This window comes from Anopheles arabiensis, chromosome 2 (assembly GCF_016920715.1).
Source record: "Anopheles arabiensis isolate DONGOLA chromosome 2, AaraD3, whole genome shotgun sequence".
Classification (NCBI taxonomy): Eukaryota; Metazoa; Arthropoda; class Insecta; order Diptera; family Culicidae; genus Anopheles; species Anopheles arabiensis.
The window spans coordinates 94,292,339-94,307,918 of record NC_053517.1 but is presented as its reverse complement, the minus strand read 5'-3'; the positions used below and the strand labels follow the sequence as shown (position 1 = coordinate 94,307,918).

Here is a 15,580-nt window from a genome sequence, read left to right as displayed (position 1 = left end):
ATTAGGTTTAGCCTACATATATACACACACACACACACTCCCTCCCCCCCCTATACACATACAAATTGCATACTGAATAGGGTCGCCTAGTTGGCTAAATAGTATTTTTTCCATATTGATGAACCCCTCTACTGCGTTTACTACATTGACTACAGCTACAAGCGGAAGCGAAAGGACAAGGAACAAGAGAAAGTAGTAGATGAAGAAGAAGAAGAAGAAGAAGATACAAAAGACAGCCCCACAAAATGATGGATTAATGGTTAAATTAGTAAGTAACAAACAAATACAAATAAATGCAAACAACACACACAGAGAAGAACAACACACCACCCTTCCTACAATAGCCCTAAAGCAAAACAATATAACAGAATCAGAAACATAAAAATGGACACAAAATAACTAAATGTACTGGAATGTACGCAAGCTGCAATAAGAAACGAAACAGCAAACACTTCGCTTGTACTAAGTAACTAAGCGCTCAAACTGCTAACACGTCTTAAAATTGACCAGGTTTTCGCTCCACGCCGCCATCCCCCGGCAACCACCAAGCAGTGGACAATAGAGAGAGAGAGAGAGAGAGAGAGAGTACACCATAACTAATAGCAAAAAACACTAAAAAACAAATAGCGCCTCTTCACTCGCAAAAGAAAGCAACAACAGGACAGAAAGAGAGAGAGAAAAGCTCCCCCTTACAAATCAAACCACAAAAAAACAGTTGAACAAGTTTATCATTAAAAGACTGCTGTGATTTTAACGTAATAATGAATAAAAGAAAAATAGAAAAGCCATCGCTTGTCGTGAAATCCCAATGAAAATGAACCGAAACAAAGTACTTTTTGTTGTAAGATGAGACCACCCAGTTTTTAAAGAGCTTTTATTTATTTTCTTATCGGCTGCAGGCAGCGAAAAAAAACGCACTAAACATTAATGATAAAAAAAAAGCAAATCCCACCCCACTGTATCCTCTTCCCCCCTTCACTCCCTTTCCGCGCGTTTCGTGCTCGAAAATATCAGACCATATATTGTGTATATATCGAGAGCTAGCTGTAAAAACTGTACACACGCGCACGAAACCCACGCCGTACACCCACCGCGACCTTTGTGCGCGTATTCGAATTCCTTCCTTTCCTTCTTCCTCTACCCCCTTCCCTTATCACTCAATGCGCACGTTGTAGCGGCGGTTGATGTTGCGCCTGGAGCATTCCTTGCTGCTGATGCGCAGCAACATGGCCAGCGCGAGCACGTCCGATATGACGAGCATGTAGAACACGTTGTTCCAGCCGGACACCATGCCCGCCAGCAGGGGCCCAATGGCCGCCCCGATCGAGCCCGTCCCATCGATGATGGCGGTGACGGTGGCGAGTGCCTTCGAGTTGCCGTTCAGCGAGCTGTGCTGCCCCAGCTCGGCGCTGACCGAGGTGGTAATCAGTGCGTACGGTCCGTTCACCATCAGCCCGACCACGAACAGGAGCAGTATGTTGACGGAAAGCGAAACGCTGCCCCAGCACCGGTAGATAAGTAGCTGTTTTGGTGGGAGGAAAGCAGAAAATGCAGCGAAAACCGTTCAAGATGAGCCTTTTGATTGCCACTGGTGACACTTACCAGCGGTGCAGCGATCGCCAGCATGCCCGTGCAGGTGGTCGCCGGCATGGCGGACGCGTCCGACATCATGCCGGCCGCGATCGCACCGATAATGCCCCCAATATCGAACACCGTCGATACGTCCGCCGACAGCTTGGCGCCCATGGAAGCTACAAAAAATAATGGAAAAAATGTTCCAATTCTTGTTTCATACATGGAAGAGGTGCACTTACTAGAGTGTTGAATGTAAAACGGCAGCCAGAAAAGGAATGTGTAGCTGACGAGCTTGGAGAAGAACAGGCTGAGCGAGAACTCGATCACGCCGGGAATGCGCAGCGCGCCGAAGAACCCGATCGCGTCGTGCTGCGGTGGCGCACGGTTAATGCTGCCGAGGATGGGCGTTCGTTCGTTGATTTCCTGCAAGGGAGGTTGAAAGATGGCATTTAGAGTAATATTGCCGCAAAAAAGCAGCTAATTCTAATGCTAATGTTTTAAAGAATTATCTTAAAAAATGGATTAACTGTGCACGATTTATAATGGTCCGTGCGCTACACGATAAGAACCAATTCTGACAACACCAAATTTAGACCCCCAAAATGGTTACAAACATCATGCACTTACAGAGTAATAGCTGCCGCGTAAGGTTCTGGTCGAAACATTGTCCTGCGATTGGAATGGCGCAATGGCGCACAATAAAAGGCAATTTTTTTACACGCACAGCACGAGAAAAAAGCGAGCGACAAAAAAGAATGATAAAAAAAAGAAAAAATATATCTATTAATCTATGTCGCTTTCTTTTTCTACATTTAAAATACATGGTTAATGAACAACGGGCACAAATATTAAACAACACCTGAAAAGGGCAACTCTCTTTCCCTTACCTGTTCCGCGCTAACACCCGAATCCTCCACATCGCTCACCGAATCGTCCATCCGCCGGACGCTCGACCCGGCAGACGAACCGCGCTGCTGCTGGGCATAGTCCGCCACCTTCTCCTGGCAGTCGACAATTTCCGGCCGCTCGACCACGAACAGAAACATCAGAAACCCACACAGCCCCATCACAAAGCCGGGCACCACGAACGACATCGACCAGTCCCGCTCCACATAGTGCGCCGCAATCAGCGTACCGAGCACGTTCCCGATCGAGGTGTGGCTGTTCCAGATGCCAAAGATTAGCCCCCGCTTGGACTTGCCAAACCAGCGGCCCACGATCGTGACGACGCCGGGCCAGCCGGTCGTCTGGAACATGCCGGCCAGTGCCTGCACCGCAACGAAGTACCACAGCGCGTGTATGTCGTACACCTTCGCCATGCCGAACAGGTAGCAAAACAGGCCCGAAAATGCCATCCCAAGGGCAAGGAAGTACCGGAGCGACACGCGCTCCGCAATGAACCCGGCAAAGAACATGGCGATCGCGTAGCTAAACAGAAAGGCCGAATCGAGCGCCCCGAACAGCGAGTTAAAGTCGGGCTGATCGAACGGCGCATAGTCGCACCAGGTGCCATCGGTTGGCAGTGGTGGCGGGACGGTCGGATCGCCCCCACCGCCACCCCCGGGCGTAACGAACTCGGGCGGTAGGGTCACGGTGGAGCAGTTCCGGTGCAGCACCGACTTGACCACCGAGATGGGCTTCCGCGTCATGTGGTAGCAGGTGTAGGCCAGGTACGTGAGCCCGAGGACGGAACATTTGAACCACAGCACGCGGTTCACCTGCAGCCGGGGACATAGCTTGGCGGACAGGTAGCTGATCAGCCGGACGCCGATCGGGGCGGACGGGTAGGTCGAGCTCATCCTTTGCTGTCGTCCGGTGGACGGAACGCGAGCCCTTTGCATTCAACTCCGTGCTCGCTCTCGCTCGCTCTTGCTGGTGCTCTCTTTTATCTTACTGCTTGCGGCAGCAGTACAGACGCCTCCCTTCCCACTCCGCTTGTGGGTTTGTGTGTTTGTTGGGTTGTTCGTTCGATTCGTCTCTCTCTCAGTTGTTCGCGCTGATTGATTTTCTGCAACAAAAAAAAGGAAAACAATATAATCGAAATATGTAACAACAAACATTTAATCTCGGCACAGGAGAAAGAAGTAGCAGCAGCAAAAAAACGCGCACTGATGGTTGCTAAACGAGCTGATAAGAGCGCTAAAATGCTCGGTCGTTCGCGAAGGGGGGCACTCACAGACACGCTACGTTGCGTTCGATTCTAAACGATGACTCAGCCTGAGCCTGCCAACTTACGAAGCACTTGAACACTTGCCACGAAGGAAGGCCCGTTGGTTGTTTTCTTTCCGCAATCCAGACGCCCGCAATCGATCGCTACATTCTGCGGTTGGGAATGCTTTCTGGTTGGCTTGTTGGTGACCGTAATTCCTATGATTTGAAAACGCTTCCAATCAGCAGCAGTACATGATGTGGTTGCACTGTCGATTGGCAGCCCACATCGGGGTGGCGAGTTCTTTATGCTACACAATGCTGCGGTATTGTTTTCCCCTGCCACCACACACTATACAGCTGACGACGTTGTGCGATGTTGTTCTCGGATGGGGGTGCAGCAGCAGAATAAAGTACGCATTCGCACACACACAGGCACACGAGGGCACGCATACACGGAGCGGCCTGTAAACATGTCAAACTCTGTTGACGTTGAAGACAGAGTGACCAGAATTATCGATTTGAATGTATTCCTACCGATTTTTCATTTATCGTACCGAAAATCACAAATGTTCTCAGAATACTGACCATAAAGTCATAAAACCATTTCCCAATTGTATTTAATGTAGTAAACTCCATATGAAATATGGAAATCACTAGCGACCAGAACCAGGCCCAACCCAAGTGCCACAAATTCACTAAACGACCACTAAACGGGCTCTTAACGACTCCCAAGTGCCACAAATCCCAAGTACCAAAATCCACTAGCGCCACAGATTAAGCTTAAACGACTGGAAAATTGAATATCCATAGAAAAAAAATGAAAGCTCCACAGCTTCATTGGTTTGATCAAAAGATGGCGTATTACAACTCATCATTATATTGCTATCCTTTTCTTGCAATGTGTTTCGACAAGTTTCATCTTATCATTACCTATATAGCCTTCAAATTTACTGAGCAAAAATCTATGTGAATGGTCGTGTGGTCAGATACGTGGGTTTCAACACCAACGACCATCACTCAAATCTCACTTGCTTCAGTGCTGGTGGTTTCCGTTGGAGTTTAGTATTTAAACAATCGTATCGCCGTTCTAGTTCTAGCGATGCATAACTTCAATGCGAAACCATACAACAGTACAGAGGAAATGAGAAAGCTCTCCTCCAAGCGAGGAAGCTCAACTGGTTGGGTATCCCACAAACAGATGGCGCCACCAGCTTTTTTTTGCTATTTTTAGAATGCATGAGTCGTTTGCCGTCTGCTAAACGAAGTCTTTCTATATTCCGTTGAGGTAGAGTGCTTGAGTCGTTTAGAAGCCGTTTAGTGGTTGTTTAGTGGATTTGTGGCACTTGGGATGAAGCTTGTCGAGACACAATGCAAGAAAAGGACAACAATATAATGATGAGTTATAATACGCTGGTATATAATATAATATAATATAACGCGCTGGTATATAATATAATTGGGACCGGTCTGGTGGTACAGTCGTCAACTTGAACGAACTAACAAAATGCCCGTTATGGGTTCAAGTCCCGAATAGACCGTACCCCCATACGTAGGACTGACTATCCTGCTATGGTAACAATAAGTCACTGAAAGCCAAGCTCACTTCACTAGTGGATATAGGCAGGCCTTGACCGACTGCGGATGTTGTGCCAAAGAAGAAGAAGAAGAATACGCCATCTATTGAGCAAACCAGTGAAGCTAGGAAGCTTTCTTCTTTTTATATAAATATTTGATTTTCCAGTAGTTTAAGCTTAATATTTGGCGCTTGGGGAAGGAAAGCTTCCCTAGCTAGCTATCTCACTATCTTTTTTGCAGCTTTTTCTGTTATTTTTAAAATGCGTCACTCGTTTACCAATTGATAAAGGGAGTCCTTTCCGTTGAAGTACTCGAGTGATTTAGATTTCGTTTAGAAGTCATTTAGACTGCGTTTAGGATTAAAATGGATTTTTGGTATTAATTGGATTTTTGGTGTGTGTGTGTGTGAGAGAGAGCGAGAGTGAAAGAGAGAGAGAGAGAGAGAGAGAGAGAGAGAAAGAGAGAGAGAGAGAGAAAACATACCCGTCCTGCGATCAAACCACGTGAAGAAACTATCTGATAGGCTGACTATCCCATCTCTTCAGTTGATATAGGTAAACGAATAAGCCATCGATAACCCCAAGCTCAATAATTGCTTAGGTAGGCCTAATAGAAAATTATTTTATGAAAAAAAAAAGAATGTCATTTATATCAAAACCGTCAGTTTTGACGATATCAAAAAGTATATAAATAGCTTTAATATTAATTACTTTCTTTCGGATGCTGTTTACAAATTAATTATTGCAGTACAAGACCATCCAAGCTTATCATAAAATTCGTTATAAATATTATTCACACAAGAGAACATCACTAATTCTAAGCATCTGCTCAATTACTCATTTGGGCACTTGACCTGATCCGCCCAGTTGCAGATGTGCAGCACCGGATCGAACAGTGTCCCCGGCGGGCAACTGAATTCGTAGTACGTGTCCGCCGTGAGGCAGATGTAGTAGCGGGCACAGTTGGTCGGATGCGGCACAAACCCGTACCGCCCGCCGGCACACGGACCAACGCCAGATGGTGGTTGCGTCGTGCCCGGATTTCCGCCCGTAGTAGTGCTGGTGGTGGTATGATTCGGAGCATCGCTCGTTGGAGGCTGCGTCGTGCCCGGATTTGCCCCCGTAGGAGTGGTTGTAGTGGTGCCAGGTGCGACAGTGGTTGTGGTCGATGCGACAGATGGTGGCTGAGTCGTTGTACTCGGCGTACCACCATTAACGAGCGAACGAATTTCGTGCATCAGCGGGTACCGTCCACCACCGCACACTCCGAGGAAGTCGTCTGTCTCCAGGGACCAAACCATGGCCCCGCCCAGACCTTGATCCAGCAGGTACTTTACCTAAAAAGAGGAGAAAAAAGACAGCAGGAAGCATCTTTAGACCTGGCTTTGGTAATGACGCTCAACTCGATCCTTACCTTTAGCTGAACCGATCGAAGATCATCGTACCCCAGCCACTGGTTGTTGCGCACCGCGTACGGTACCTGCTGCTCCTCGCTCCACCGCAAATCCCATGCCTCCGTGGCTAGCTTCTCGCAAAACTCGTTGTAACCCATCACGCCCGGTTCACGCGTGTAAGGCCCTGCAGTCCCACCTCCAACCGTCGGCGCTCCGATCTGCGTGTTGGCCGCATTGGCCAGTGTAAAGCTTCGTCCGTACAGGGGAATGCCAAGCACCAGCTTCTCGGCCGGTGCACCCTGCGCCAGCCAAAACTGGATGCTGGCGTTCACGTTCATCTGTCCCAGCCTGTCCGTCGTGTCGGCCGACCCTCGGTACAGTGGAGCATTGATGCCGCAGTTACTATCCCAAGCGCCGTGCATATCGTACACCATCACGTTGAGGAAGTGGAAGCTCTTCGAAATGCGCGGTATGTCGTACGATACGCCGGCCGAAAACTCCACCGAAGCGACGGCCGCAGTCAGCAGCAAACCGTACTGATCGAACCTGAAAACCAGCACGCGGGTAAGTATAGAGAGACGACAGAGCGGCGCGTTATCCTTTCCAACAATCACTTACACCTCTCGCATCTCCTCCACCAGCTGGGCGTGGTTGTCCCGATCGATCAGCGGATTACCGTCCCGCTGGGCCGGATACTCCCAGTCCAGATCGATCCCATCGAACCCGTGCCGCTGGCAGAACGCAACACAGTCGGTTATGAAGCGCTTCCGCAGCTCACCACTGGCCGCCATTGCGGAGAACTTGCGCGAACCCTCGTTCCAGCCGCCGATGGCGGCGAGCGTCTTCAGCCCCGGCGCCACATTCTTCAGCCCCACGAACCGCTTGATGTGACCGCGGCCCCAGTTTTCCTCCAGATCGAGATACGGATCGATGATGCGTACCGTCGCGTCCTCGTTGATGCCGAAAAACCCGTACATCAGGTGAGTGCAAAGCGACGGGTCGATGTGCTCGATGTCGTACCGTCCGTTGCCGGGCCGATAGACGGCCCACGTTCCTACGTAGCAAACCACCTTCTTGCCTGCGGATAGCATAAAACGATCAAATCAAGGATTTAGCCCACACGATCACGTTCACTTGGCACTCCAAAATTCACCTTCAGCACTGGCTGCTTTGTGTGGCTCTTCCGCGAAGGCTGCTGCAGCAACTGCAACTAGCACTAACACTCCAACCCAGTTCACCATTGTTCACTATGTCACTGTTTAAGCGTGTGTTTTGTTGCTGTCCCAAATCCCTCACAAAGCGTCGCACTTACGGTTACGAACGCACTGTTACGTGTTTGATGAAGGATGCAGCACTTTTATAGCCTGAAGCAGGGCGTTATCGGGAAGATACTGGCATCGGCCGTCAAGTGCACTGCAATTCTTACCCCGTGAAGCCAGACCTCACAGCGCACAGATTTGAAGTGGTCGCAATTGGCGTGTTTCTTGCCATGGTTTTGTGCGCGCACTGTCACAACTGAAGCTGATTCCTCGCTACAACGAAAGCGTCAAAACAGACTCAGACACACTCCTTCCAACGTGAATGTTGGACATTGTTGGAGTAGAATTTTTACTGTGTCATTGTTTAGCAGAGTACGACACGGCTACATACATTACTTGCATACTTCATTACTTGGTGTCTTACTTTGTTGTTCCGATAAGACGACTATTTAAATAGATTCTCGATTTCTATACTGTTTAAATCGACCCATCTTGATCTGCTTGATCGTTAGGTTCCATATATGGTGCAAACAGAGCGCTGATTGGTCCACAGCGTTGCGGGGAATCCGACACACTTTAAGCCGGCAATATATCCAACAAGTGCCAATAAAGTTACCTTTGAAGTATACGTATGCTCTTCACGAATGGTTACCGGAAATAAGAACAAAACCAAATGAGTAATAGCTGCTTTATCTGGCCCATTACACGCGTCCCATCAATGGAACACATCCGGTACGCTTCGATGGTCACTACTTTCAAGCGGAGCAGCAGTGTTTAGAGGAGTTTTTGTGCCAAGAAACATCTCACTATTATTCTCATTTGCCGCTGGACAATCTGTAAACTGCCAACAAACTATCGCATCATCCGTCCGGTGTAAGTTGGTGCTGGTGTTATCAATCGAACTACGAAGCTTTGATTTGTAGTGTATTGTATCACCGCTGAACCACTCGACCAGCTGGTCATCGTTGTCTCGTCATTAGGCAGCAAATCCAATAAGTCTTTCCGTTTTATTGTTCGAAAGGTGGTACAAACTGTTGATAAGAATACGTTTCTCAGCGTCGTTTGGAGCGGTCTGGATTTGCAAGGCATTGTTGCCATAATGCCATGTGAATAGGTGTACTTTTCTTTGTATGTAAACCTATCGATGGGCCAAAATGGACCAAGTTAATGGAGAGGAACGGGAAGGTAAAAACAATAACCTTCTTAGCAAGTCCGTTTTAAAGCTTGTATATGGTTGGTTATGATCGGGTTCGAACTTACTACTCTCATTAGTTATACTTCGTTGTTTTCTCCAATTAAAGAACGTTTCACGAAGTACAGCTAAAGCAGTATTCTACTGCCTCCGTCGTTTGATAAGATGAGTTAACTAATAATAAGAGCACGATAAGTACGATTCAATAGTGAACCGCTTAGTAACACGGTTACTAAAACGTGCACGTGCGTATTGCATACTTTAGGGCGTAAACGCTTCCAATGGCGAGGAAACGCTTCAAATGTATAAGAAGGCTTTATTAACACATCTTTTTGAGTGATTTACTCCCTACACTCACAAACGTAAGCTTATTTTGAGCTCAAAATTCTTATAGTTCTTCCCCCTTTTTTTACGGAACACACACTCACACCCAATGGCAGTATATTTTGCAAGCTCTTTCCTCTCATCAGCTACGGTCACTATGGTGTACCTCCTTGCTACCTTTTTTTTACCTTCCTCGCTCCATAAACCGAAACCCGACCGAGCAGTTGATTGTCACCAGCACGAAAATACACGCGTCATTCACGCGATGTTGCGGAAAATCGGACGTAAAGGGACCCGGGTTCCAACCTCCTCCCCCCCCCTATATCGGGCATTCGGCAGCGGGTTTGTGTGTCGTGTGTTCGTTAAAAAATATGTTTCTCAAGCCATTTCTTCCGTGGTGGAGAGAAGAAGGAAAGCAACCAAAAAAAAGGGTGAACTACGCAGCAAAACCACCAGCGGTGGTATTGGCACGGTATGAGGTCGTACAGCTGCAGGATGCGTATTTTGGGCATACCGGCGTTGTCCATTTTGATTGGGTGAAAGGCAAGCGACACGCTACCGTTGCTGGCGTCTTTATCTACGGTTTCGGTTTGATTATCCCAGAGTGTGGATGGAGTGGAAGCCGGTGAAGGTGGGTTGAAGGCAGGAAAAGGTTTTTCTTGATAGCATCGCCGGTAATGGTCATATCGTTTCGCCATAGAATTGATGGTTCCGTATCGTAATGCCAGCACGAGTGTGTTGGCAACTGTGGTCAGTGCGGGAGTGTTGGAGGAGAAAATGATTAACCTGTTTTTTATTTGTTGAGTAACACATAATTCTTTTTGAATAGTTTATAGTTGGTGGAAGCACTTTTTTAGGTTTTACAAGTTCTTACATTCAATGTAAATGTTGCAAATATTGAAATATTGAAGTCAAAAAAATACAATAAATTATATTTACTTCTTGATGATTGATTTAGCAACTCAAGGTTCGTTCGAATGTCATAGAAGCAAGATGCTTTATAGCAAGATAAGTTCAATAGTTTTATTCAGCAAATAAACTTTAATCATTCGATCATAACAGCGGTAAAACTGGAGATAAGACATGCGAAAATGTAATTAGTAATTAGACATTCAGTAACTAGCTGCAAGCAAACTCTTAATTCCAGGAATTGGAAAAGATACAGTGACTAAATTCAGGGCTTGGACTTGTACTAGATCAGCTCCATAGTCTGAATGACCTGAAGTGAATCAGTACAATGAACAGGGATACGGAACATTACTGTTATATTGGAGTTGGGTGGATTATTGTCCGATTCTCAGAAGCTTATCTAAACCAGGAAACGTTGAATCTATTGCTCCATTCAAGTAACAACGCGTACCATTCACTTTACCACGCGTCCACGCGTACCACACCAAGGATATCCAAGGCATTTCATTACCACATCTTTAGGCCTCTTGGATTAATCAGTCCACACCTACCTTCAACCATATTTGTAACAAGCATAATGGATGATGATATCTTCAACTGCACTAGTAGATCAGCATTGAGTCCACGAATTTCTCTTATCTAAATACAAACGTTTCTCATGCAGCATCATGGAGTTGAGCATGTTAATGCAATGTGTTAATTATTATTAACGGTCGATTCGCTGGTACAGTGTTATTTCTTGTCGATTCCCGAAAGAGGGCGACACAGACGGTGTTTAGTGTGGTCAACGTCTATCACTGATCGGGTTGAGCATTCCCGAAGGATTCCCGATCTAGGCTAAGCGAAAGATGCAAGGTCACTCTTTCGTCAAAGCCCACGACAAGTGACGGACTTTTTAGCGTCTCTAATGAAAAAATTAATAATAAGACAGCTTAAAAAACGCTTGTTTTAACTTAAAAAATATTTACCAACTGGCGAAAGAAAGAGTCCTGTTGCAGTGTGCAACACAATGCTTAGCCAGGTTTCGATTTTTTTTAAATTCAGTTTTCGTTACTTAAAGTATAAATAACTAATCTGTTATCAATTGCTGCAAAAAATGGTTGTAAAATCAGACCCAGAATAATCAATCACATGAATACGCAGTGTGATTATTTATCACTTTTTGGAGCACTTTTTGTTAAGAAAAACTATAAATTGAAAAGAGCAAACTGATCATGCCCGTTTTGATTACAGAGCCCTTTGATGTCACATCAACACTTACCCGTTGCTATGAAGCCATTTCTTTCCTTCACAAATCACCCGGTAGAAAGGTAGAAATCGTTCCAACTAAGACACACCCGATTCAATGGCTAGCTCTGTGAATCGGTACAGATACAAATATATTTCTTCACGCACTTCACCTTTTTACACATCCTTTCCTCCGCTATACCCTTCCGCCCGTCGTACCCCTTACAATCAATTGGTTTCCTTCTTTCCCTTTTATCTGTAAATACTCTTAAATATCACACAGTTTTGCCACACAGCTCTCAGCTGTGTTCATTCCGTCTACCGTCTTCTACTCTCCCCTGTTACACATACATTCCCTCCCGTTACTTTGGTAAAAAAATGAATCGCACAAAACTAAAAACACACACACACACAGTCGCTACCGGTTTCCTGTAATTTAGTTCATGGTGAGGGTTTTGGGTTTGGCAAGCTTTTCTCGCATCTGCTTGCTTTGCGTGGCCCACTGACGTTGCATCCGAGAGTAAAGCCCAAGCGTGCGCTGTGTCATCAGCACAGTTCCTGTTGTATGTGGTCTGTCTTCTTGCTTAACGCTATCGTGTATGTATGCACGGTGTTTGGTTCGTTCACGACGCGATCATGGGACAGAAATCCGTAGCCCTCAAGACACGTGATTGTTTTCTTCTACGAAAGAGCAATAAATATGATTATTTCATTCTATTACTCACGATCGTTCGTCGAGATCACTTCATCACTTTTCTCAATTCGTTCAATGCTTCGCTCTTTCCCCCACGCAAAATCGTGTCCTAATTATAATTGTAAGTGTGCGCAGTGTTCATTTTAAACCCATATACCACATTTTCATTGCCACGAACTACACTCAATTTTGCTAAGAAGCGCTATTGAACCGAACGCTTGAAACTCGACAAACAAAAAAACACGACAACACTCAACTCAAAGGGAAGCAACAACAGCGAGCAAGCTCCAACAACCGAAGAAAAGAGCATGCGACAGCACAAAAAGCGGCAAGTGCGGTGCATTGATTCATTATAAAATAATTGCATTTCTACCTTGTTCATACCTTACGCTGATTGCGCGATTACAATTAACCTCGATCGAGCACGCCCGCTCTCGAGCAACGGGGCCGGCCCAAGGCACACTTCTTCCCTTGCTTTGCCCGTGCGAAATGCGAAATGGGAAGGAAATGGTGAAATGGTAATTCGATCCATCGACACCCCTTCCCCCGTTTTAACCCCGAACGCCACCTCAAGTTTGACATTGGGCCCCGAGCGCAAGCAGTTTAAAATGGCCGGGCCCTCTTCATGCGGGTAGGGGGACTCGAGCGGCAAAGGCAAATGTCTCGCACAAGAGGAAAACAAAAACATCAACGAGATTTTCCGTGCACTAATTAATTGCTGCTTCGCCCCTTGGACCCTTGGGGTTTGGAAACGGGTGGGGTTAGGCGGTGGGTGGTGACCGTTGTCCCACCAAGGAAGTGTCATTTATCCTGACTGGCGGCATTTCCTGCGATCAGCTTCGGGAGTACATTGGCAACATCAACGACCGGGGAGCAGGATGAAGAAGAACCAAGAAAGGAGGGAAAGAAGAGGAGGTTACATGGACAGCGTGTGTCCCGTTTGTTGTTTTTTTGTGACAGTCTAAAGCTCGCCCCCCCCTTTTGTACGCTCAGCCCGCAGCCACTTGAGAAATAATTTGCGCTCATTTTGCATACATTCAGGCGCGTTGCGAGGCGCAAGAAGCGCTCAGCAACCACGCGTCTGTGGAGGAGCGGATAGCGAGTCAATGGGATGAAACGACACAAAAGGCTGAGGGTGGCAAATTTTGCTTCCATCCATCCGTCACTGCGGTTTTCGCTTTTGTTGGTCCGCCGGTTGAAAGGCGACAGGTGACGGCACAAGCGTACCAGACAGCCGCGCTCTATAATGATGCGTTGAGTTTGAGAGATGTCTCGCCCAACCCAAGGGTTTGGATGGCAAAAGGAAAAAAAAAATGCGGCAGGCAAAAGACAAAAACCTGCGACCATTTAAAAGTGTTTTCTTCTATTTTCGCTGATTCAACCAGTCATTGCGCTAACGAAGGAACAAGCTGTGGGCGCTGTAAGCAGATGAGCAGGTGAGCAGAACAGCGTGCTGATTAAGTGGTGCGGTGAAATCGTGCCTCGATCTGCAATACTGATACGGTGTTCCGAGATCATTCCCAAGGGGTAAAAAAAAGGTAAAGCACAGAAGCGCTCACTGTGCGTCACTCATTTATCACATGCTGGATAATGATTTAGAAATGCTTGCCCGATAATAATACTAACAAAACAACCGGAGGGGGCTCATCTTGCAGGATAAGGGGAAGAACACTCGTTCGCCTTGAGACGCGTGCTTTTGGGGGTTGCGAAGTTAGCTTCCACTTCGAATGATTTACCGGCGCCGGTCCATGCTTTCAAAATGGCCATCCTTTTTGAAAGTCTCCAGCCAGCCACAACAAAACCACAGCCTGAAGAGCGGCTGATCACTGTGGCGTGTTTTGCTTTCCAGTTAATGGCCCAACATTGTAAAGACTATTTGATGCTTTGTTTTGCTACCTTCGTTCCTTTCATGTTCATTTCTTTTCCATTTCCAGCAACATCCAATTGGAATGGTTATGGCGTGTGGTCATTGCAAATTTGTTTTCAAACGAATTCCCAAAAAAAAACAAGAGTCCTTCCCTGTGTTAATGAATATACTCGCTCCCCTCGGGGTTGTTGGCGCCATCGTCATTGGTACGGTCATTGACATTAGGCAATCGCCTCTGTTTTTTTTTGCTTTGCTATGAGGAAGGACATTAAACGAAAAGTATCACTACTGCTCAGTATCTGTTTGACCGGCAAAAACAAAAATAAAGTAAAAACTATGCCCTTGCGCTCGAAACTCTATCGAACAACACGAGGAACGGTGGGGGTCGTAAAACTGCGAAATGATAGCTGTAGGAAGCGCTCGAAAAACTAGATTGGACTGTGGCCGTTTTACGCATTCCAGTGATCGTTTTGGCTTGTTTTTTTTTTCTTCTGCTCCGCTCGTTGCTCGTTATAGCAGCGCCCTGTGCCCTGTTATTATGGGTGCTTCCGCCGTGTGCATTGCGGTACATCCGCGCGTACGATCGAATTCCGGGGAGAGAGTGCTTACTCCTAAAGGAATTCGATTATGGCCACAGTTTGACACGGTGTGGGTTGGGCACCGTTTGGAGAGAGAGAATGGTTAGTGTTCGGGCTGCTGCTGATGGTGCTGCGCGGTCGAGCCTTTTACGCTCGGATACAGTTGATTGGCGTTGGACAGCTTTTGCTCGTGCCAGGAAAGCTTATCCTCGCTGTACTCTGGAAATGAGATGTGAGAAGTGAGCGGACATTTAGAAGCAGATTAGATATTGTGCATTGCATTCGATTGTAACTAAATAGTAGCGTTAGTTGAAGCATGATTTTGATAATTTTTCTCTACAAAGGATTAAAATTCAACAAAATGATGATGCTGGTTGGATTATTTCAAACGTACGTTACGTTTAGTAACCATTCAATATGAATTCCTATTTGCCAGTAACGACACTGTCAATGTTAAAAAGTGGATGCAATTTTCAACAACAAAAAGAAAAAAAGCTTGTTTAATGCTTAGCGTTACAGTTGGATGTTGATTCTAAAATCAATTTCCGGACCAAATGGTTTCCTTTGCTAACTTTTTTTTTCCTAGATAGTGCTACAGTTCGTTTCAAGTATTATCAACACATTGTATGGTTAAAGAATAAATGGTTTTAATACACCGAACCGTACCGCTTAGTAGGTTTCATGTTGCATGTTGGTAAAGATTTCCAAGACCCTTTCAGCTAAAAATCTTTGTATTGTTGACTATTTTTTTGGTCTTTTGTAACATGTGTTTCTTCAATATTTATTTTATCTCTTTTGTCTTATCAGTGTAATGTAATGTAACGCATAGAAATAAC

The 15,580-nt window shown here is 46.1% G+C and overlaps 3 protein-coding genes across 7 annotated transcripts in view; all 3 read right to left on the bottom strand.

Annotated features, from left to right (window-relative positions):
- Positions 1 to 839: 839 nt before the first annotated feature.
- LOC120900305 (glucose-6-phosphate exchanger SLC37A2) lies at positions 840 to 4,145 on the bottom strand. 3 transcript variants are annotated; one of them, XM_040307248.1, is made up of 6 exons: positions 3,752 to 4,145; positions 2,463 to 3,583; positions 2,203 to 2,244; positions 1,815 to 1,998; positions 1,603 to 1,751; positions 840 to 1,522 (listed from the first exon to the last, which is right to left on the bottom strand). In XM_040307248.1, exons 2-6 carry the CDS (start codon positions 3,414 to 3,416, stop codon positions 1,154 to 1,156), a joined length of 1,698 nt encoding a protein of 565 aa, XP_040163182.1. In that variant the 5' UTR covers positions 3,417 to 3,583; positions 3,752 to 4,145; the 3' UTR covers positions 840 to 1,153. The 3 variants fall into 3 exon arrangements, with proteins under 3 accessions (XP_040163182.1, XP_040163090.1, XP_040163270.1); XM_040307156.1 differs by having other exon boundaries at positions 3,811 to 4,145; XM_040307336.1 differs by lacking the exon at positions 2,203 to 2,244 and having other exon boundaries at positions 3,811 to 4,145.
- A 1,915-nt stretch (positions 4,146 to 6,060) lies between these two features.
- On the bottom strand, positions 6,061 to 8,050 carry LOC120896240 (chitotriosidase-1). The gene is made up of 4 exons (XM_040300225.1): positions 7,848 to 8,050; positions 7,313 to 7,772; positions 6,715 to 7,240; positions 6,061 to 6,637 (listed from the first exon to the last, which is right to left on the bottom strand). The coding sequence occupies exons 1-4, from the start codon at positions 7,933 to 7,935 to the stop codon at positions 6,134 to 6,136; spliced, it is 1,578 nt and encodes a 525-aa protein (XP_040156159.1). The 5' UTR covers positions 7,936 to 8,050; the 3' UTR covers positions 6,061 to 6,133.
- Positions 8,051 to 11,705: 3,655 nt separating this feature from the next.
- Positions 11,706 to 15,580, bottom strand: part of LOC120893894 — a 63,305-nt gene continuing 59,430 nt past the window's right edge. For all 3 annotated transcript variants that reach the window (XM_040296082.1, XM_040296083.1, XM_040296081.1), the window contains one exon: positions 11,706 to 14,963. In XM_040296082.1, the coding sequence (XP_040152016.1) occupies positions 14,848 to 14,963 (116 nt within the window). In that variant the 3' untranslated portion in view covers positions 11,706 to 14,847. The remainder of the gene's footprint in view (positions 14,964 to 15,580) is intronic.